This window comes from Neoarthrinium moseri (assembly GCF_022829205.1).
Source record: "Neoarthrinium moseri strain CBS 164.80 chromosome Unknown scaffold24_Wmoseri_CBS_16480, whole genome shotgun sequence".
Lineage (NCBI taxonomy): Eukaryota > Fungi > Ascomycota > Sordariomycetes > Amphisphaeriales > Apiosporaceae > Neoarthrinium > Neoarthrinium moseri.
Window position 1 is genome coordinate 303,357 of NW_026055138.1, and position 15,445 is coordinate 318,801.

Sequence of the window (15,445 nt, forward strand, 5' to 3'; positions counted from 1 at the left end):
GGATACTCTGGCCTGCTGAGCATATGACCGTCGGTACGTACGAACAAGCCAGCTGATGCCGGCTTGTCGTGTATACCACTAAGGCCCGACCGGGAAATAAGCTAGATCAGGGGTTATTCAGGGTTGACTCGGGCAATTACTGATCTCGGATCATTTAGGCAAAAGCTAGCATGACAACATTCCCCAGATTTTCTTCCCATCCGAGCGAGATAGCCTCGCTGAATTGAAGCAGTATGCAGGAGAAAGCGCGTTACTACAGGTAGAAAAAAAACAGCCCTTTCCAGCAGACACACAAATGAAGGTGAAAGACCAGTCTGATCCTAGGTTGATACGGACATCTCATGACATTTGGAGGGGGCGGCCATACTTCGGTGTATCCTAGTCGCATCGCACATCTAGCTGAGGCCCCTGCAAGACTAAACATGTACAGAACTGACTGTTGCTAATCTGTCAGCGGTATCTTGCGGTCGCAGCTCAGCGTGCCATCCAAGAGGCGTTCACATATATGCCATGGCCATGGTTCCGAGAAAGACAGTGTGGCGCAAAGATGAGGCGCAGTCAGAAGAAGCCAAGGTTCAACACGTATTCCTCATGTGCGTCATTCCGTATCCTAACGTTAAGGCATATACTGAAGCCGAAGCCGTTGATCGGCGGCTTTTTGCCTCTGTTGGCCCGTGGATCGCAAGATGTCAAAATGTCATCAATGCTACCCCGGATAAGTCATCGTGCCCACCGGGGATCTGCTGTACCCATGCCGCAGTGCCCATAAGATCCTGACAGCAGACGCCAAAAACGAGCTAGATGTGCCCAATTGCCAGGGGGTCTACCCTAAGGTAGCGTAGGGTCGGATCTGCGCCCAGGGCGATTCCTCCTCCGGGGCTGGACAGCGTAGCATCAGCCGGAAGCAAGAAGCGAACACCACCCAGTAAAATCTGTGCGTGATGCTTCCCTGGGTTCAGCGCTGTCCACAAAAGTCGTAGGTAGCACACGCGACAGGGGAACAAGACTCGACGGTGGGTCTGGATCTGATGGGACCTTAATAGGCGTCATATACCCCCTTTCGGCTTCTACGGCCAGTTGCATAACACGAACCATACTCTGTTTCAACCGGCTGCGCTCTGCTGTCGCTCGACAGGATCTAGGGAGGGGAGATTTGGTAGCATCCAGGGTATCTGGCCCGCTGGCCTCCGTGTATCCTGCGTGAGAACTTCAAGCTAAGTGCCGGCATCAGAGACATGTCGTGACTTGCCGGGGTAGCTGACGCTTGGAATCGGTGTGCGAAAAGGTTGCTAACCGCGATCTGCAAGAGCGCCAGGAAGAGGTGACATCGCAGGTACAATAGAGTCTATGGTGCATCGGGGCTGCCTCTTGGGTGCCTGGATGACATGACTTCGTGGCTGCTTGGAAATAATAGCGTGTATCTAAGCCTCGTGGAATACAACTTGAAAGCTGCGTTCCATGTCCACAGAGTTTCCCCCACCATTTCATGCAAGGGATTGTATATCAATGATGTATGTCATAGCCAATGGCATGTTGGCTATGTACACAGGCTGACTCTGAGCAGCCTGAGCTCCTTGCGTTTTGTTCAGCCAAACATCACTAGGCTTTCGTAGTAGATTGCAATATACCTGCTGTCGAGTATGTGTTTGCAATAGGAGCGCAATGAGAGAGAAATCTCTCCGAGCAGAATCTCCCTCATGACAACCGTTTCCAGTAGCAGTGAGGGCATCTTGACGGCCCAAAGTGATTTAAGAGCCAAAGCCAAGAGCTGCAGAACACCGTCCCAAGACCGTCTGCCCCATTCCATGTAAGACCCCAGTTCCGACCGGGTTCTGCAACCAGAAGCCAGAATCTGGAGTGTTACACAAAGCTTAGAGCGCCACGATCCCTCGATGAATTAGCCTTGGGTTGTGTGACCCAACATGCATTTTCAGCCTGCAGTGTCTAGGTATCCCCGCCGGTGCTCGACAACGTAAGACGTATCTATCCGTTTTGGGGGCTGGTTAAGAGTCTACTCCGGCCAAGCTATGCTCTTTGGGGCCGACAATCGAGGAGCTGTGCTCAAGATATCAGCCTCCCCAAGGAGGCAATTTACGCTTTAGCAAAGTATGGGCCTGCGTGACATCGCCGGACGTGCCTGACATCAAGGCGGTGAAGGCACTGGGTGAGATGTACGATGTTGCTGTGGAATACAACCCGCATAGTTGAGAAACACCAGATCCAGAGCCTGGTTAACGTAGTATTGAACCAGAGTCCAACGGTACATTGTCAAGCTTCAGAGGCGCTTCGGGTTTTCTGAGATGAACAGATCTGAAAGTAAATCAGCTAGGAATCGGGGTTGCGTTCCGAAGTGTAACCTAGGCATTACCGTGACTTGGATCTGCGGGAAATCTGCAAGTAGGGGAAGAGGCCAAATCGTGCCAGGCCCCAAGAAATGACAGCTTCCAAGAGGTAAACTGACGAGTTCAAAACACGCGATTGCGACCAAGAGCAATCGATTGGTTGAGTAAGCATGTTTAATTGCCATGGTTTTCACTCATAGCGCTCAAAGGTGCGTTTCGGGTCATGCGCCTTGCTGGAATTGTGAATGAACGGAGGTCCACAGAATATTCGGTATGCATGCGTAAATCAAAGTTGCAAAGTCTTGGACAATGTAGAGTTGCTTGGCCTGCTCTCATTTCGTAGCGAAGGCCATAGAATCTCAAGCTCGATCGTTTTTTATGTACATGGAGAAGCGGACTTCAGCTCGTTCCCGGCTAACTCAGCTCTCGTTCCTCGCCTGAAGAAGACATACCGTGTCACCGTCTTTTCGAAGGTCATGGCCGTGTCATTCTGCCTCTTCCATCGTTCCAAAATCACCAAACCCCAACGCCATTGAACCTGACTAATACGCTCACGCCCATTGATGCGATTCATTTGCCGTAACCCGGCAGCGTGCAAAAAAAGCTACCAATCCCACAAAACACACCAAGGAAAATATAAACCTGTATAGTAAGAACATATAACCCAATGAATAGAAGGCTGCAGAAAGAAAAGGTTGGGTATGTTGAAGTGGTCAGCACAAAGTTGCTGGAAGGACTTGACTACGCCTAGTACAACCCTGTTGCGGAGGAAAGAGCCCTGAGTGTTGGCTCGTTCAAGATGTATGGGGGTATGACTGTGCACCTGCGCCAGAGCTGTAGCTTCGCTTGCGTTTGAGGCTGGCTGCACCGAAGCTATCTTGGGAATATTCATCGGATCTCTCATTCGACCCTTGATTCTGATTCGCACCCAGGGCCGAACCACTGAAAGAATCCCTCATTGGTGTTCGTGTACTTGGGGCACCCATACTGCCATGGAGAGCCTGAGAGAAGTCCTGAGGGGGTGCTATGGGCGCACTCATTTGCGGCATCGAGTAATCATGGACCGAAGATCTGATGCCCGGAGTCCTTGGCTGTGCAAAATCAATTGGCGCAGTCAGTGGTGCCGAGGGAAAGCTCGAGGTGTATGTTGTCGAGTACGGAGTAGCCGAAGCAGCTCGAGGCGTCGAGTGTCCGGTACCCTGTAGGTTGTGACCGGACGAAACTGATCGGTATTGATGGCGCAGATCTAAGCCCAGGGGCAGCGTGGCTGAGGCAGCTCTTAGTCGCGTGTTTTGAGGAGGCTGCTGAAGAGTTGCGGAGTGTAAGCTGGAATAGTTGATGTGAGTCGGCGAAGATGAAAGGCCGCCTGCTAGAGCCGTTAGCTGTCTATAACATGGAAACCTATGGTTCGGCTACTCACCAGAGTAAGAACCCGAATCGTAGTTGAGGCTGTTGCCCGAAGAAGTCCCAGACTGTTCTGGTTGGTAGAGCGACGGGTGGCGGCCCCCAATCGCAGGACTCGAACTGCCTGGTTGGTAGGTATAGTCGATCGAGTCTCCTTTCCATGACATGCCCGATCTCAAGGGAGATTGGAGGTTGTCAGATCTTGATCTCGACATGGTTTCCCTCAGCTGAAGCGGTTGCAGGGGTCGAATCTGCTGTCTGCTCTGTCCGTGCAACTGCAAGCCAGTGTCCAGACTGTTCTGTCGTGCGAAAGGGTTGGATGACCTGGGACCACTGCTCAGTGGACTAGCTAGATGGCTTGAGTAGTATCCACGATCGTTTGACGTCGTTGACAGCGGCGAGAGGATATCAGGTGTGTTCATGCTTCCAGAGGGCGTGAAGCCAATGCTTCCAAAGGACGGGCTCAGGCCGGTCGGAGACATGTGGTCGTCACCTTCACCTCTCCTGATGGTGTCCAGCATGAGCGGCCTCATCATGTGTTCCGCGTATGATTGAGCTCCAAAATCCACAGGCGGTGTCATAGGAGCGCTCAACGTGTGTACAGCGCCATATGGAGAGTGGAGTGCTTGGACATTGTCAAAGTCGTCAGGGACAGCACGCATCTTGATCATGCGGTCACGGTCATCGGCGGTAAGTCGCTTGATCTTTGCGCGCCTTGTGTATCGTTAGCCAACATTGATCTGAGTAGGCGGTTCCCATTACCTACCGGTTCTGGAACCAGACCTGGACCTGCCTAGGGCTGAGGCCTGGGATCTCTCTAGATAGCCGCTCGCGGTGTGCAGCATCGGGATGAGGCTGCTTCGCGAACTCGCTCATCAGGAATCGAGTTTGCTGATGGGTAAGGCTTTGGGAAAATCAGCTAATCGGCTTGCATAAAAGAGAAAATTTACTTACCGAAATCTCTTCATCTTCCGTCTAGCAGCCGTCCTCTCTGCGGCTGTCTGAGGCTGCGTCCCAGTCTCCCCTTCACCTTCCACCTCGAGCATGTCGTCATCATCATCTACGATGTCGTCGTCCTCTTCCTTTCCCAAAGCCACATCTTCACTGCCATTTTGACCCTCAGGATTCACCTGAGCTTGCTCTGCGGAGAGTAGCCCTGGGGTGTCCGTCAACGCTAATGACTGCTCTTGTGCGCCTTCGGTCTTGACCCCGTAAAGTACAGCCCGGGGTTCAGTCATGTCATTGACTGGCGATTCGACCTTTGGTGCGCGTAGTCCTTGCGAATCCAAGGCGCGAGATTGGGATGGTGGGTCTGTCGTACTCTGACTAGACTGGTGAGGAGACTCTGGGACGTTGCTTGTGTTGGCCGAAGCGTGCGGCTCTGTAGGAGCATCGTTGCTCGGGGCAGAGGTTGAGACTGGCTCAAACGGTTGAGCGAATATGTTGGGCTCCCCTGGGGGAAGATATGAGTAATGTCCTTGCCACTCAGGCTGCGTTGACAACGGTCCCTCAAAGTTCGACATCCGTGGGCTCGTGGGCTTGTGGAATATGGTCTGGTACTTGCTGGACCAAGGGCTTGACTCCGAATCTAACTGCCTAGTAACAAGCATTGGGAAGAGTATGCTGACTGCCTGAACTGTGTGTTGGATTGAAAACCAAGGTCAAAACAGTAACTCTCTAGGAGCTATCTTGGAATAATAAACGAGCGTCGAGAGGGTTTCCAGACTCCGTGCTTTTGTCAGTGCTATTGCTGTCCGGGATTGCCAGTCAAGTTCTCGAGGCGAGTTCCCAAGCCGGACTGTGGATTCTTGACGTTGGTCCTGCTCAGCAGCTTCAAGAACGTGTTGAGGAAAAGTAGAAGTTGACGCAGATGTTGTAGTTCGAGACAGCTGTAGGCTTCGGATCTGTCCGCACTTTCCTTGCCTGCTTCTAGTTCTCTATCTTTCCCAAAAGCGCTGTGAACCAAGCTCGATGTTGTAGAAGAAAAATCCAGAAAAGAAATGGTGTGTCCACAAGAAGCTGCTAACGACGGTGGGACTAACAAAGATCGAGGCCAGCCCTTCAACAATCAAGATCAAAAGTAACCCGCCTGTAATGAGGCTGGATGTCCAAGAACGAATCGAAAGTGAAAGGGAATTGAAAAGAGAGCGGTGACCTCGTTGAAAGTGAAGTGTGAAGTAGAAGTGAAGGAGACTGTCCGTGGGTTTGAGCCTCCTCGATTGGGGATACGATGTGTATAAATTGGGAGGAGACGATGGTGCTGTGGTGGGGTTGATCGCCTCGACATGCCTGGGCCTGACGGGTCCAGTTATTATGTATGGGAACTCGAAGATTGTCTTGTCGAAGCGAGACAAGTCCTCGAGGGGACCCCTGCTCGTACGAATGGCAGAGGTGGAATTAATACCGGACAGTATGGCATACCCTGACGGAGAAATGTCCAGGCTGGATCCGAAAGAACGACAGGGCCAGCACGGGTAGTGTGTGAGCGATCACAAGCCGTTCGTGGGTAATGGACCAACTTCGGACGGTACCTTTAAAAACGGTCAGAAAATTGAGGCCAGCCCTGGTTGTCCGTTTCAAGGCTCCAAAGCGGAAACTTGGACGGAGACAGCTTGGTTTATGCTGAGCCACACACCTTTTTTGGCCAGTGGTATCAGTGACAAGATCTTGTCGAATCGAGCTAAAATCATTGGAGTTTCGGCTGAATGGGTAATGCCGTGTTATGGTAACCCTGCCATAAGGCTGTCTTTGAAGAGAAGGGTCATCGCTTGATGACGTTTGTCTCCCAGGTGATGGAACGTAAATTCTATAGTTGCTGCATTGAGAGGATAGGGAACAAGACAATGGCGAGAGCGAGAAGACAGCAATGCGGCATCAGTTCATCGTGGAAGTGTCCACACAAAGAAAGATGAGCACGGATCTATCCAGCCTAGCGGCGTAAGTTGCATCGATCTTGGGGTTTTCAGATGCGAGTAGTTGACTGTACACAGCTGACAGAGCAGGGTACCTGTGAGTTCCCAATTGGTCCTTCATTACACCAGCCGCGCGAGATATCCACGGATGTACGCATGACCGTTACAAAGCTGCTAGAATCTTTAGCCAATGGAAAATCCACACCATTAGTGTAGCTCGTCTATCCCGTGGGAAAGGGCGTGGCCCGACGCAGCGCGAGGAAGACTGAATTGGCGTTGTTGGCCGAGGGAGTGGGCCGAGTAAAGGAAAACAGAAGCAAGGGCATTGGTGTCTAATGCCTGAACCTTGACGGCTGACAGGGAACCAGTGGGTAGATCCAAGAGATCACCTCTGCTTCCGAGGACCAGTACCATGTACGTACACCATCCCCCAGAGCTCCTCCACTGGGTGGCGCCAGGACAGCGTACAGGCGGGCTTGTTCTCCAGCAACCGTCCGGAAAAGCCGTGGTCAAGGACATTCATTCGCCCGCCCGCTCGCGTTCGCCGCCAGGCGCAGCTGGTAGTCACAATGCCGGATCATGGAGCATGGTGAAGACAAGGTTCGCAAGCTAGGCCGCAGGAGGTTCACACTTAGATTGGGCCATGTTCGGGATGCCAGAAATGACCAGGCGGAGGAGGCTTCAGTCATGCACTAGCACGATGGCCACAGCAGACACCCAGCCATTATGCCGACGTTGGCGAGCTGACTATAGCGAGCCGCCTAACACTCGGCAGTCTGGCGCTGCTCAAAACGACCTAAAGGCTCCGGAGGGTCATAGGAAGCTGCGCCGAACAAGCCGTAGCCTGATATGACGGGTTACTTGCTGGCCGTAGTGGGGCTAGAACGACTGTAGGCAATGCGAGGTAGTGAGGTGTAGTGAGGTAGTAGTGCAGACGACCCAATGCAGCCAGATGTCTGGTGTCGTGATATCGTCCAGGCAGTGGCCGTGTTTGCATTCGGACAGGTGCCGTGAAATCCACACCTCGGTGCACTAGTCAACGTCAACATGTAGAGCCGGAGTCCAACACCACAAGCAGACTGGCAGAACAAAACCGAGCTGATGGTAGATGCAAGCCTCATGGCAATGGCTGCTAGGTGGGCATGCCCCAGGGCCCTTGAGCTTGCGATGCGGGCTTGCCAACCTTGGGTGGATCGCGGGCGAGCTCCAGTGTCTGTGCTTCGCGTTGGCCGCTTCTGCAGCATGGATTCACACCATGGCCTGTTTCATCAGGGGGTGCTAGCCGCGACATGGATGCAGGGTCGGGGAGGTCTGCCAGGACCCCAGGTCTGGGAGGGAAGCTGGCTGGGTCTCGCGCTGCGGTCCAGTTCGCCGACCGGTGATGGCTCGCAAGGATAACGATCCCTGGCTATCCCAAAACGCCTTGCGCACCTGTGAATACGTAGGTGCTGACCGCCAAGGAATCGCCCACGGCAGAGCAAATTGGAGGATTCCAGCGATGGAAACTTCATGGTCGTGGGCCGGTGGATACAGGTGTCGTCCTCCCGCAATCTCGCAAGCACCCACCAGCGCCATACCAGAACGACTTTTAGTCCGACTACAGAGGAATCTGGCCGTTCGCGCATCTTTAGCAGCGAACCCGACTGATAGCGGGACAGCCAGCAACGGCGCGGACACCGGCCGAGGATAAGCAATGGACTTTGCGAGCGCCGTTACAGTCGTGAGCCACGCTCCCCTGGATTCTAGCTCCGCCAATCACATGGCACCTGGAGCAGCGCGCCGGTGGACGGCAAGCCCTGGTAAGACGGCTAAGTTCGATGTACCTGCATATCGGCGCTACGGGACACCAGGCCGTGAGTACAAGATACCTGGACATCACAAGCCAACAAAGTGCGAGATTATCAACATGGAAGTCGATCCTCGTGAATGTCTTGCAGCACGGGGTGGCTGAACACGACACTAGCTGGACAACCTGTCCACGCTGTGGTTCTGGCTTGACAGGTCTGTCTGTCTGTCCGTCCGTCTGCTCGTCTGCCTCTCTGCCTGCTTGCCTGTGTGTCCGCCAGTCTAAGCCGAGGCCAGCCACACTGGATCTGCACTTCAACCCATGAGATGCCATATGTATTGCGGGCAACCGTGGCAATGGTACCACGGTAATTGGGAGATCCCAGCAGTGTGGGCAAGCAAGGGTCACCACTGACAGTACCGCAGCTCATGAACACTAACTAATAAGAGACCCCAAATAATGGAGTACGGAGTTGTCCCTGGATCAGAGTCCTCTTTTGTCAAGTATGTAGGAACTAGACATCTGGAGCAAGTTCGAGACAACGACTCTCAAGACGATGCACTTGTAATTCCCCCCGACGCACACAAGCTCCACAATGAAGCCCCAGCACATATCTCCAGTTGGACCCGTTGGCATCGCAAGTTGAGGCCGATCCAGGCCTTTAGGGTGGATAATTCTTTTGGCACCACAGATTGCTCACCGCTGCAGCGTAGGCCATCCATTACGCTGTCCGTCGACATTTGGTCCCATTGCAAATCAGAAGCTAGTTGCATCGTGAGTTTGTCTGAAAAAGCTGGTTCGCTGCTCCCTGCGGCACCCCGGCCTTCCGCAACAGGTGTCCACGCCCGTCGGAGCCGTACCGGAGGCACTGAATCTAGGAATTTCGACGGCGATCTTGTCTGCGCCGTCATGGGACAATTGGGCATAATCAGCAACCAGGCATTGTGGCGGGTGACCGCGATCGTCGGAAGTGACCTCGTCGTGCTGTTCAACGCCATGGGCTCCGACAGCAGCAGTTCCTAGCCGTGGCTATTGATTTGATATGTGGGTAAGCACCCTTGTCGCTCAACCTTACAGCAAGACGCGGCGTGGTTATTTGGGGAATGTATGCTTCTTTTTTGAGTAACTTGCAAGCATTGTTTCCGTCTGTGAGTAGGAGCACATGTTGTGTAGCTCTGATATTGGAGTCATCATGGTGATACCACACAGCAGATTCAGATGGCCGAAGTCAATTCCAGATTTGTCTACTGTCAAGCCATGTTATCCATTGCCATGCCAGGTCGTAAGTCGTGTGGGATGCACTAGCCTGGCTTTTCGAAACACCCTTCCACGGGATGACATCTGACATACAGGGAGGACATGTGTGAAAGATACGGACTCCATAGTCAGTATAGCCACGTTAGACGACCCACGCTGTCGACGAGGATACGAACGTATCGAAACAACTAAAAATATCGCCATTCCGCGGCCAGGCTCAGCAAAGAGCATCATCAGCGGTTGCGCAAGCATGATTCGACTCAAGACATTTTTGGAACCCCCGCCCGCCCAGGTAGCTTTCGCTCAGCGAAGACAACCCTCGCACTTAACGGTGGCTGCGTTATGAGTGCTGTATCCCAGAATAGCGAAGTCGCCTCCCGTCGAGGCGCTGCCAGCTCAGGGGCCCCGGTAATATGGAGTCACTGGCGATGAAGAAACCCACAAGAGATGTTTTGAGTCCTGCAGAATCAGTCCAGGCAGGCGGATTAAGGTTGTTCTGACTCGAGTTGGAAGCCGATGATCGAAGACGAGCATTGAAGTCGTCTTGGGATTTCCCAAACGGAAGCAGGCATGCCCACCTTGACAGGCGATGGCGACCTGCCATTCCAGTGAGGATCTCCCGGCAGAGTAGACTGCCCCACTGCCGTTGAGACACTGCGATTGCGCGCGCACCACTACGACCTACCAACTCGAGATCTGATACAGGGATGGCCGGGCCCGACACCCAGCGAGAGATGTGACAGCCTCACCAGATTTAGACGCTATCCAAGATGCCAAACGCGGTAGCTATAGCACGCGTCTTAATAGATCGCAGGGCTTCAGGGCCTGCAGCGTCCATGACGTGCCCGTTTCTTCCCCATGTCACTACATGTGACTAGGCTTCTGCAATACTGCAGAGATACGGAACCAAGGGCCTAGACAAAACGTTGCACTAAACCAGTAGTCTCGTTCGGGCAAGTGACAGATTCGAGCTAAAATGTATGGTTTGGGCATGGTATGGTTCGCGGTATAGGCTAGCAGGCGCCGCCTGTGCAGTGGTTTTCCAGCTCCAGAGGCTGTGGCTACCTGTCCCTTAGCTATGCCGCCTCTCGGAATATGCACCGCATAGTGTATGCCAGGGCGAGCGGGTACAGATATTAACGATATTGAGCTTCAAATTAAGATGCAGATGGTGCAAATGATTGCCGCAACCCAAAGAAAAACCTTAATTCAACTCGATGCCATTCTAACCATCATCTGCCACTACATCTCTCAACGCTTTTTCGAGATTTGTTTACTTCATCCCTTTGCTCGCTCACACGTGGGCATCCTACAGTCGATTTTTCGTGTGTGCGCGACTTTGCGCATGCGTCCCGACATGGCCTGCTTTAACGTTTTCTCCAGTTTCAGAGAATGCTTAACGTGTCGATCGACATTTACATAAACTGCTAAACATAGACGCACACCAAGGAACAGAACAATGCGGCCCCCAGCACCGTGGCCAAAGTTTACTGAGCTGGGTCAAGGATGCGACCCACTATGCTGGGAACCCCCCCTCTCCCCTTCGAGCATTCACTCGTCGCCAGTCCTTCCGCGATGGTACTGTAATTCACGGGTCGTAAGGCTGATTGATGTTGTTTGTGTTCTGATGAGACCATCCTCGTCAGACCGTAAGACTGGGCTGTCTGAGACTCTGGGTAGCGAAGAACCAAGATGAGACTGGTTGACTAATCACGTCGCCATGCAAAACCCGCGAAGCCGCTTTTGAACGTGGATAATTGCACGAAGTCCAGGGTCATAATACCTTGGCTGGGGCTTGATCAGTCCTCGGTAAATTCTACGTGATCATGGTTCTTTGCGTAGTGCGATTCCCTGGTTGGTGCGAATATACTAGCCATTTGGACACCTGAAGCACGGAACACGCAATGTGCGATCCATTATTCTGGACGCCAAGAAGACCGTGGCTTCACGACTGTAGGGGCGATCCGCCGTCGACTCCGTCCACCACCGTCGACGAGGGTTCCTTGCAGCTAGATGGGTCCAAGTCTAACAGGTCTCTCGTTCTCTCTCGGGACGGCCAAGCCTCTGCGCGGAAGCGAGATCATGGTCTAGGTCCCTGGAGACATTGGCGCCGTAGGCCGCGAGACAGATGCAGTCAACCGCCGGGTGGTGGGGTTGGGGATGATCTCGAGTAGCCGGTACAAATGCGTCGAAGACGAGAATAGAGCTGGTGATGCACTACACTGCGCAATGGTTCACGGCCGAGCGTTGCACAGAGTGTGCGCAACGTATTGCCGCCCCCGCCAGCGCAAAAAGAGCCTTGCAATATGACGGGTGGCATTTCCATCGAGCTGAGACTGCTTGATCGGAGATAGGGTCGTGTCCGAAGCGGAGACTGATGGAAAAAATATGGCACCAAGTCGTCTGATCTTCTGACGCCACAGAGCCTCTCGCTAGCCACCATACTGCGATCTCAACCCATGTAGCTGGATATCGTGGAGACTATCACCGGACGTCATAACCAAGACGGCAACGCAGTCGAGATTCCTTGCGTTTCTAGACCTTCTAGCTCGACGGCTTCCCCCATGTCTAGACAGACAGGGTGGAGGTGACCCCATCTATCTGTGTCAAACACCAAATTACGAAGCATGGGTATCAGGCAGCACATCTCCAGCGGGCGCTGGCCGACCCAACAGTCTGGGTGGACAACTGAGCGTGCCCTGGAGGAATTGGCGCCGCAAGAGTACTCAGTATCGTGTCATGGGTGGTGGGATGTAGCAATCCATCTTGGATGTTACCGAGGCAAGGGTCTGTCGTTGGGATCGCACTGCCGGGAAACCCGCACCCTTGTTCCCCCTCGGCACGCGTTGTTCGTTCTGATCGTTGGACCTCCTTTTCTTTTTCCTTTGACGTCTTCCCTCAAGTAGCTTTAGATGCGAACACTCAACGCGCGGACCCCCCTATTTTCCCGCCTCCGAGACGCACATTCAGCGACCCACCCTATCACATTGTGTGGGATTAACAAATCATACGGTCAGGGAATGATATCGCGTAATGTTAGCAGTGCTTTCCCTACCCCTTAGCCGTGATGACAGGATTGGGTGTTCAGATCTTCCGTGTAGGAGAACGTAGATCCCCCAAGTATACTTAGCAAACAATGGGACCTAGTGCGCCTGCATCTATGTATCAGTGTGCACGTATGTAATGCGGCAAAGATATCACAGCATGGATCTGGATTACTATACATTACTGGAGACATCATTCTCTCAACGGCAGAATTGGTTTAAAGTTTACGTACCGAGAGCTGTCTGGCTACCTGGGAAGTCTTGCGCTCCATGTATTGCGGTGTTCCGGCTTACACGCAAAACTATGCGTAGACGTGAGGAACTAGCTAGACGGCTAAATAGTCTGGTTATTGTGGTCCTTCCTGGAACAAAACTCGAAGATTGGAGAGCGCCAGCAGTAACATTCACAAATACCTGCTTGATCATTCTCAATTAGCTGATTAGGTTATCATGTTACCCGGGGACGAGTGAAAGCAATAGGGTGCCACAGGTAGGTAGAGGTACCTATAGGGAAGTCCAAAAGTGCAGGCAGTCAATGTACCCAGGTGGTCTACAGGCGTAGAGTGTACTGCACAAGCTTGCTGATCCGGCTGTAGCATGCTACATTTTGTTCCCTTTCATGTAAGGGCCAACGCCATACATAACACAGACCTTGGATGGGTCTACGCATACGAACATCGACATGTTTGCAAACTGGAGCAAGTTTGCCAGGACTCAGGTGCGGCCACTGATGGTCCATTGCACCCAATGTTCAGGCAAAACGCTCAATTAACCAGTGCCGCCTTGTTCACAGCGTGTTCGCGGTTCAATTGATATTGCAAGTAAGGTTTTACTCTCTGAACTTCAAGGCTACATTGGCATTGCTTCGTTCTCTCTGGCTTTCAACGGAATCCTACAAGCATTGAAGACCAATTTTCTTCAACCTGTATGTACTGAGTATTGTAGCATACGTTAACTGTAGATCCCCCGAATTCGCCTTGGAACCATTCAGCCGGCTCGCAGTTTGATACCCTCGCGCGGGGACTCACACGACCAAGTCAGGACTGAGTACATTCAGCCAATGTACACTTTCTTCACATCTGCACTAATGGGGGCGGATTCCACGGGTTGAACCAGCACATCCAAATTTGTGAATTATAGCCTGCTGGCAACGTAGTTCTACTTCCTCACGTACTATTCACAGATAATTTGGTTTGGGTCGTGGCCTTACCTGAAGCATTATGTTCCATCGACACTGTCCGGCATCCTGCTATTGACTGGTTATGAGGGCGTAGTGACGAATTTTAGATGCTGAATATTAGTATGGATTCGGCGGGATATGAGCACTGACGACGCTGGGCTTAATGAATAGCACAGCAACGATCTACGATCAATGACAAATAAAGAAATCCCTGGGTTGTACTTTTCAAACCATCTGTGTAACATATACCAACTGACGTTTTTTTGGCATACGCCTGATATATAGATGCCTAACGTATCCCTGAAAGAACTTGTTACTCGAACAGGTGTATCATGTTCTGGGAAGACAGCCAACGTATTTTATGCATTGAAGGTTCTGGAGGTAGATTGTCTCTTCGGAGTCTTATCTCTGACAATACATATCTAGATGCCGAGGTCTCTTTACTTTGGTGTCATGGAGGGCCATTGCAATACCATTAGATCTTTTGCCTCTGAGTATTACCAGCGCCGCTGAAATTGCCGTGAAAAATCATACATGACTATCTAGCCTGAAGAGGACTTTTTGGCTTAGAAAAGGAGTAACCGCTTTCTGAATTGCCACTGAAACGTCTACGGTGTCTACTGTTGGTAGTTCTTCCGCTTTGGGAAATACCGGTTGAGCCTGGAGGCTTGTTCCCGCCGGCTGAATGTAAGCTTTTGTTTTTCAGCGAAGATACACCAGCCACTGGATTTCATGAAAAGGAGAGCTACAATCCGGCCTTTGCGGGCCAGCTCCGGATCCTGCTTCGGGTGGTTGGGCTTCCTGACAGGCCCAACCGCCGCCAGTCGACTGCTGATTCGCTTCGGCCCTCTCCTCCCACCCTCCTCCCCACAGGATCATCACGATGTGCCTGGGCGCGTGACTCGTTTCCCGGGGAATAGTGCTCTCATCCTTGACATATGGTTGATGCGGAGGAGTTCGTGGGGTCGTCGACATGCTTGTGGCCCGTCCCCATGCAGCTACCGATCGTACCTGACCAACTTGCACAATCGCTATAGCAGCACAACTATTACGCCCTTAATTGATAACGCTATAATAGCTCATACGCGCCTTCGCGGACTCGTGAAGCAGGATTTGCCTCCACCACGGCCGTCAGATGATGGACGAGCCGCCCGGCTTCCCTGCCCACGGCTTCAGTTTCAAGGAAACGAGACCCTTCACCCAGCCCGTCCAAGCGGATAATTGTTCTTACCAACGAGCTCACTTGCACCGTTATGCTTACTCGCACCTGTGGAAGGGAAAAGACATTGTCTCGAAAGTCTCCGTTTCTTGACCGTTTGCGCATGAGCCGCTTACTTGAGCGGGGAGCGCTTGCTTTCGAGGCCGCCTGCCGTTCCCTCCCAGCGACCCTATATCAGGCCTTGCTGTCGCTGCATCATGACCATTGGCACGCCAACGGGCCTATCAGAGGGTGAGAAGGCGTGTCACAAGCATGGAAAGATAGATGAAGCGGTCATATCAGTTGCTTTTCTTTTCCGCGC

General features: G+C 52.5%; 2 protein-coding genes across 2 annotated transcripts; one reads left to right on the plus strand and one right to left on the minus strand.

The window, feature by feature from the left end:
* Positions 1-3,136: 3,136 nt before the first annotated feature.
* JN550_006745 (uncharacterized protein) lies at positions 3,137-5,269 on the minus strand (the record flags this gene model as incomplete). The annotated part of the gene is made up of 4 exons (XM_049318518.1): positions 3,137-3,708; positions 3,763-4,460; positions 4,513-4,650; positions 4,701-5,269. The coding sequence occupies 4 exons, from the start codon at positions 5,267-5,269 to the stop codon at positions 3,137-3,139; spliced, it is 1,977 nt and encodes a 658-aa protein (XP_049171314.1).
* A 3,634-nt stretch (positions 5,270-8,903) lies between these two features.
* JN550_006746 (uncharacterized protein) lies at positions 8,904-9,467 on the plus strand (the record flags this gene model as incomplete). The annotated part of the gene is made up of 1 exon (XM_049318519.1): positions 8,904-9,467. One exon carries the CDS (start codon positions 8,904-8,906, stop codon positions 9,465-9,467), a length of 564 nt encoding a protein of 187 aa, XP_049171315.1.
* Positions 9,468-15,445: the final 5,978 nt, after the last annotated feature.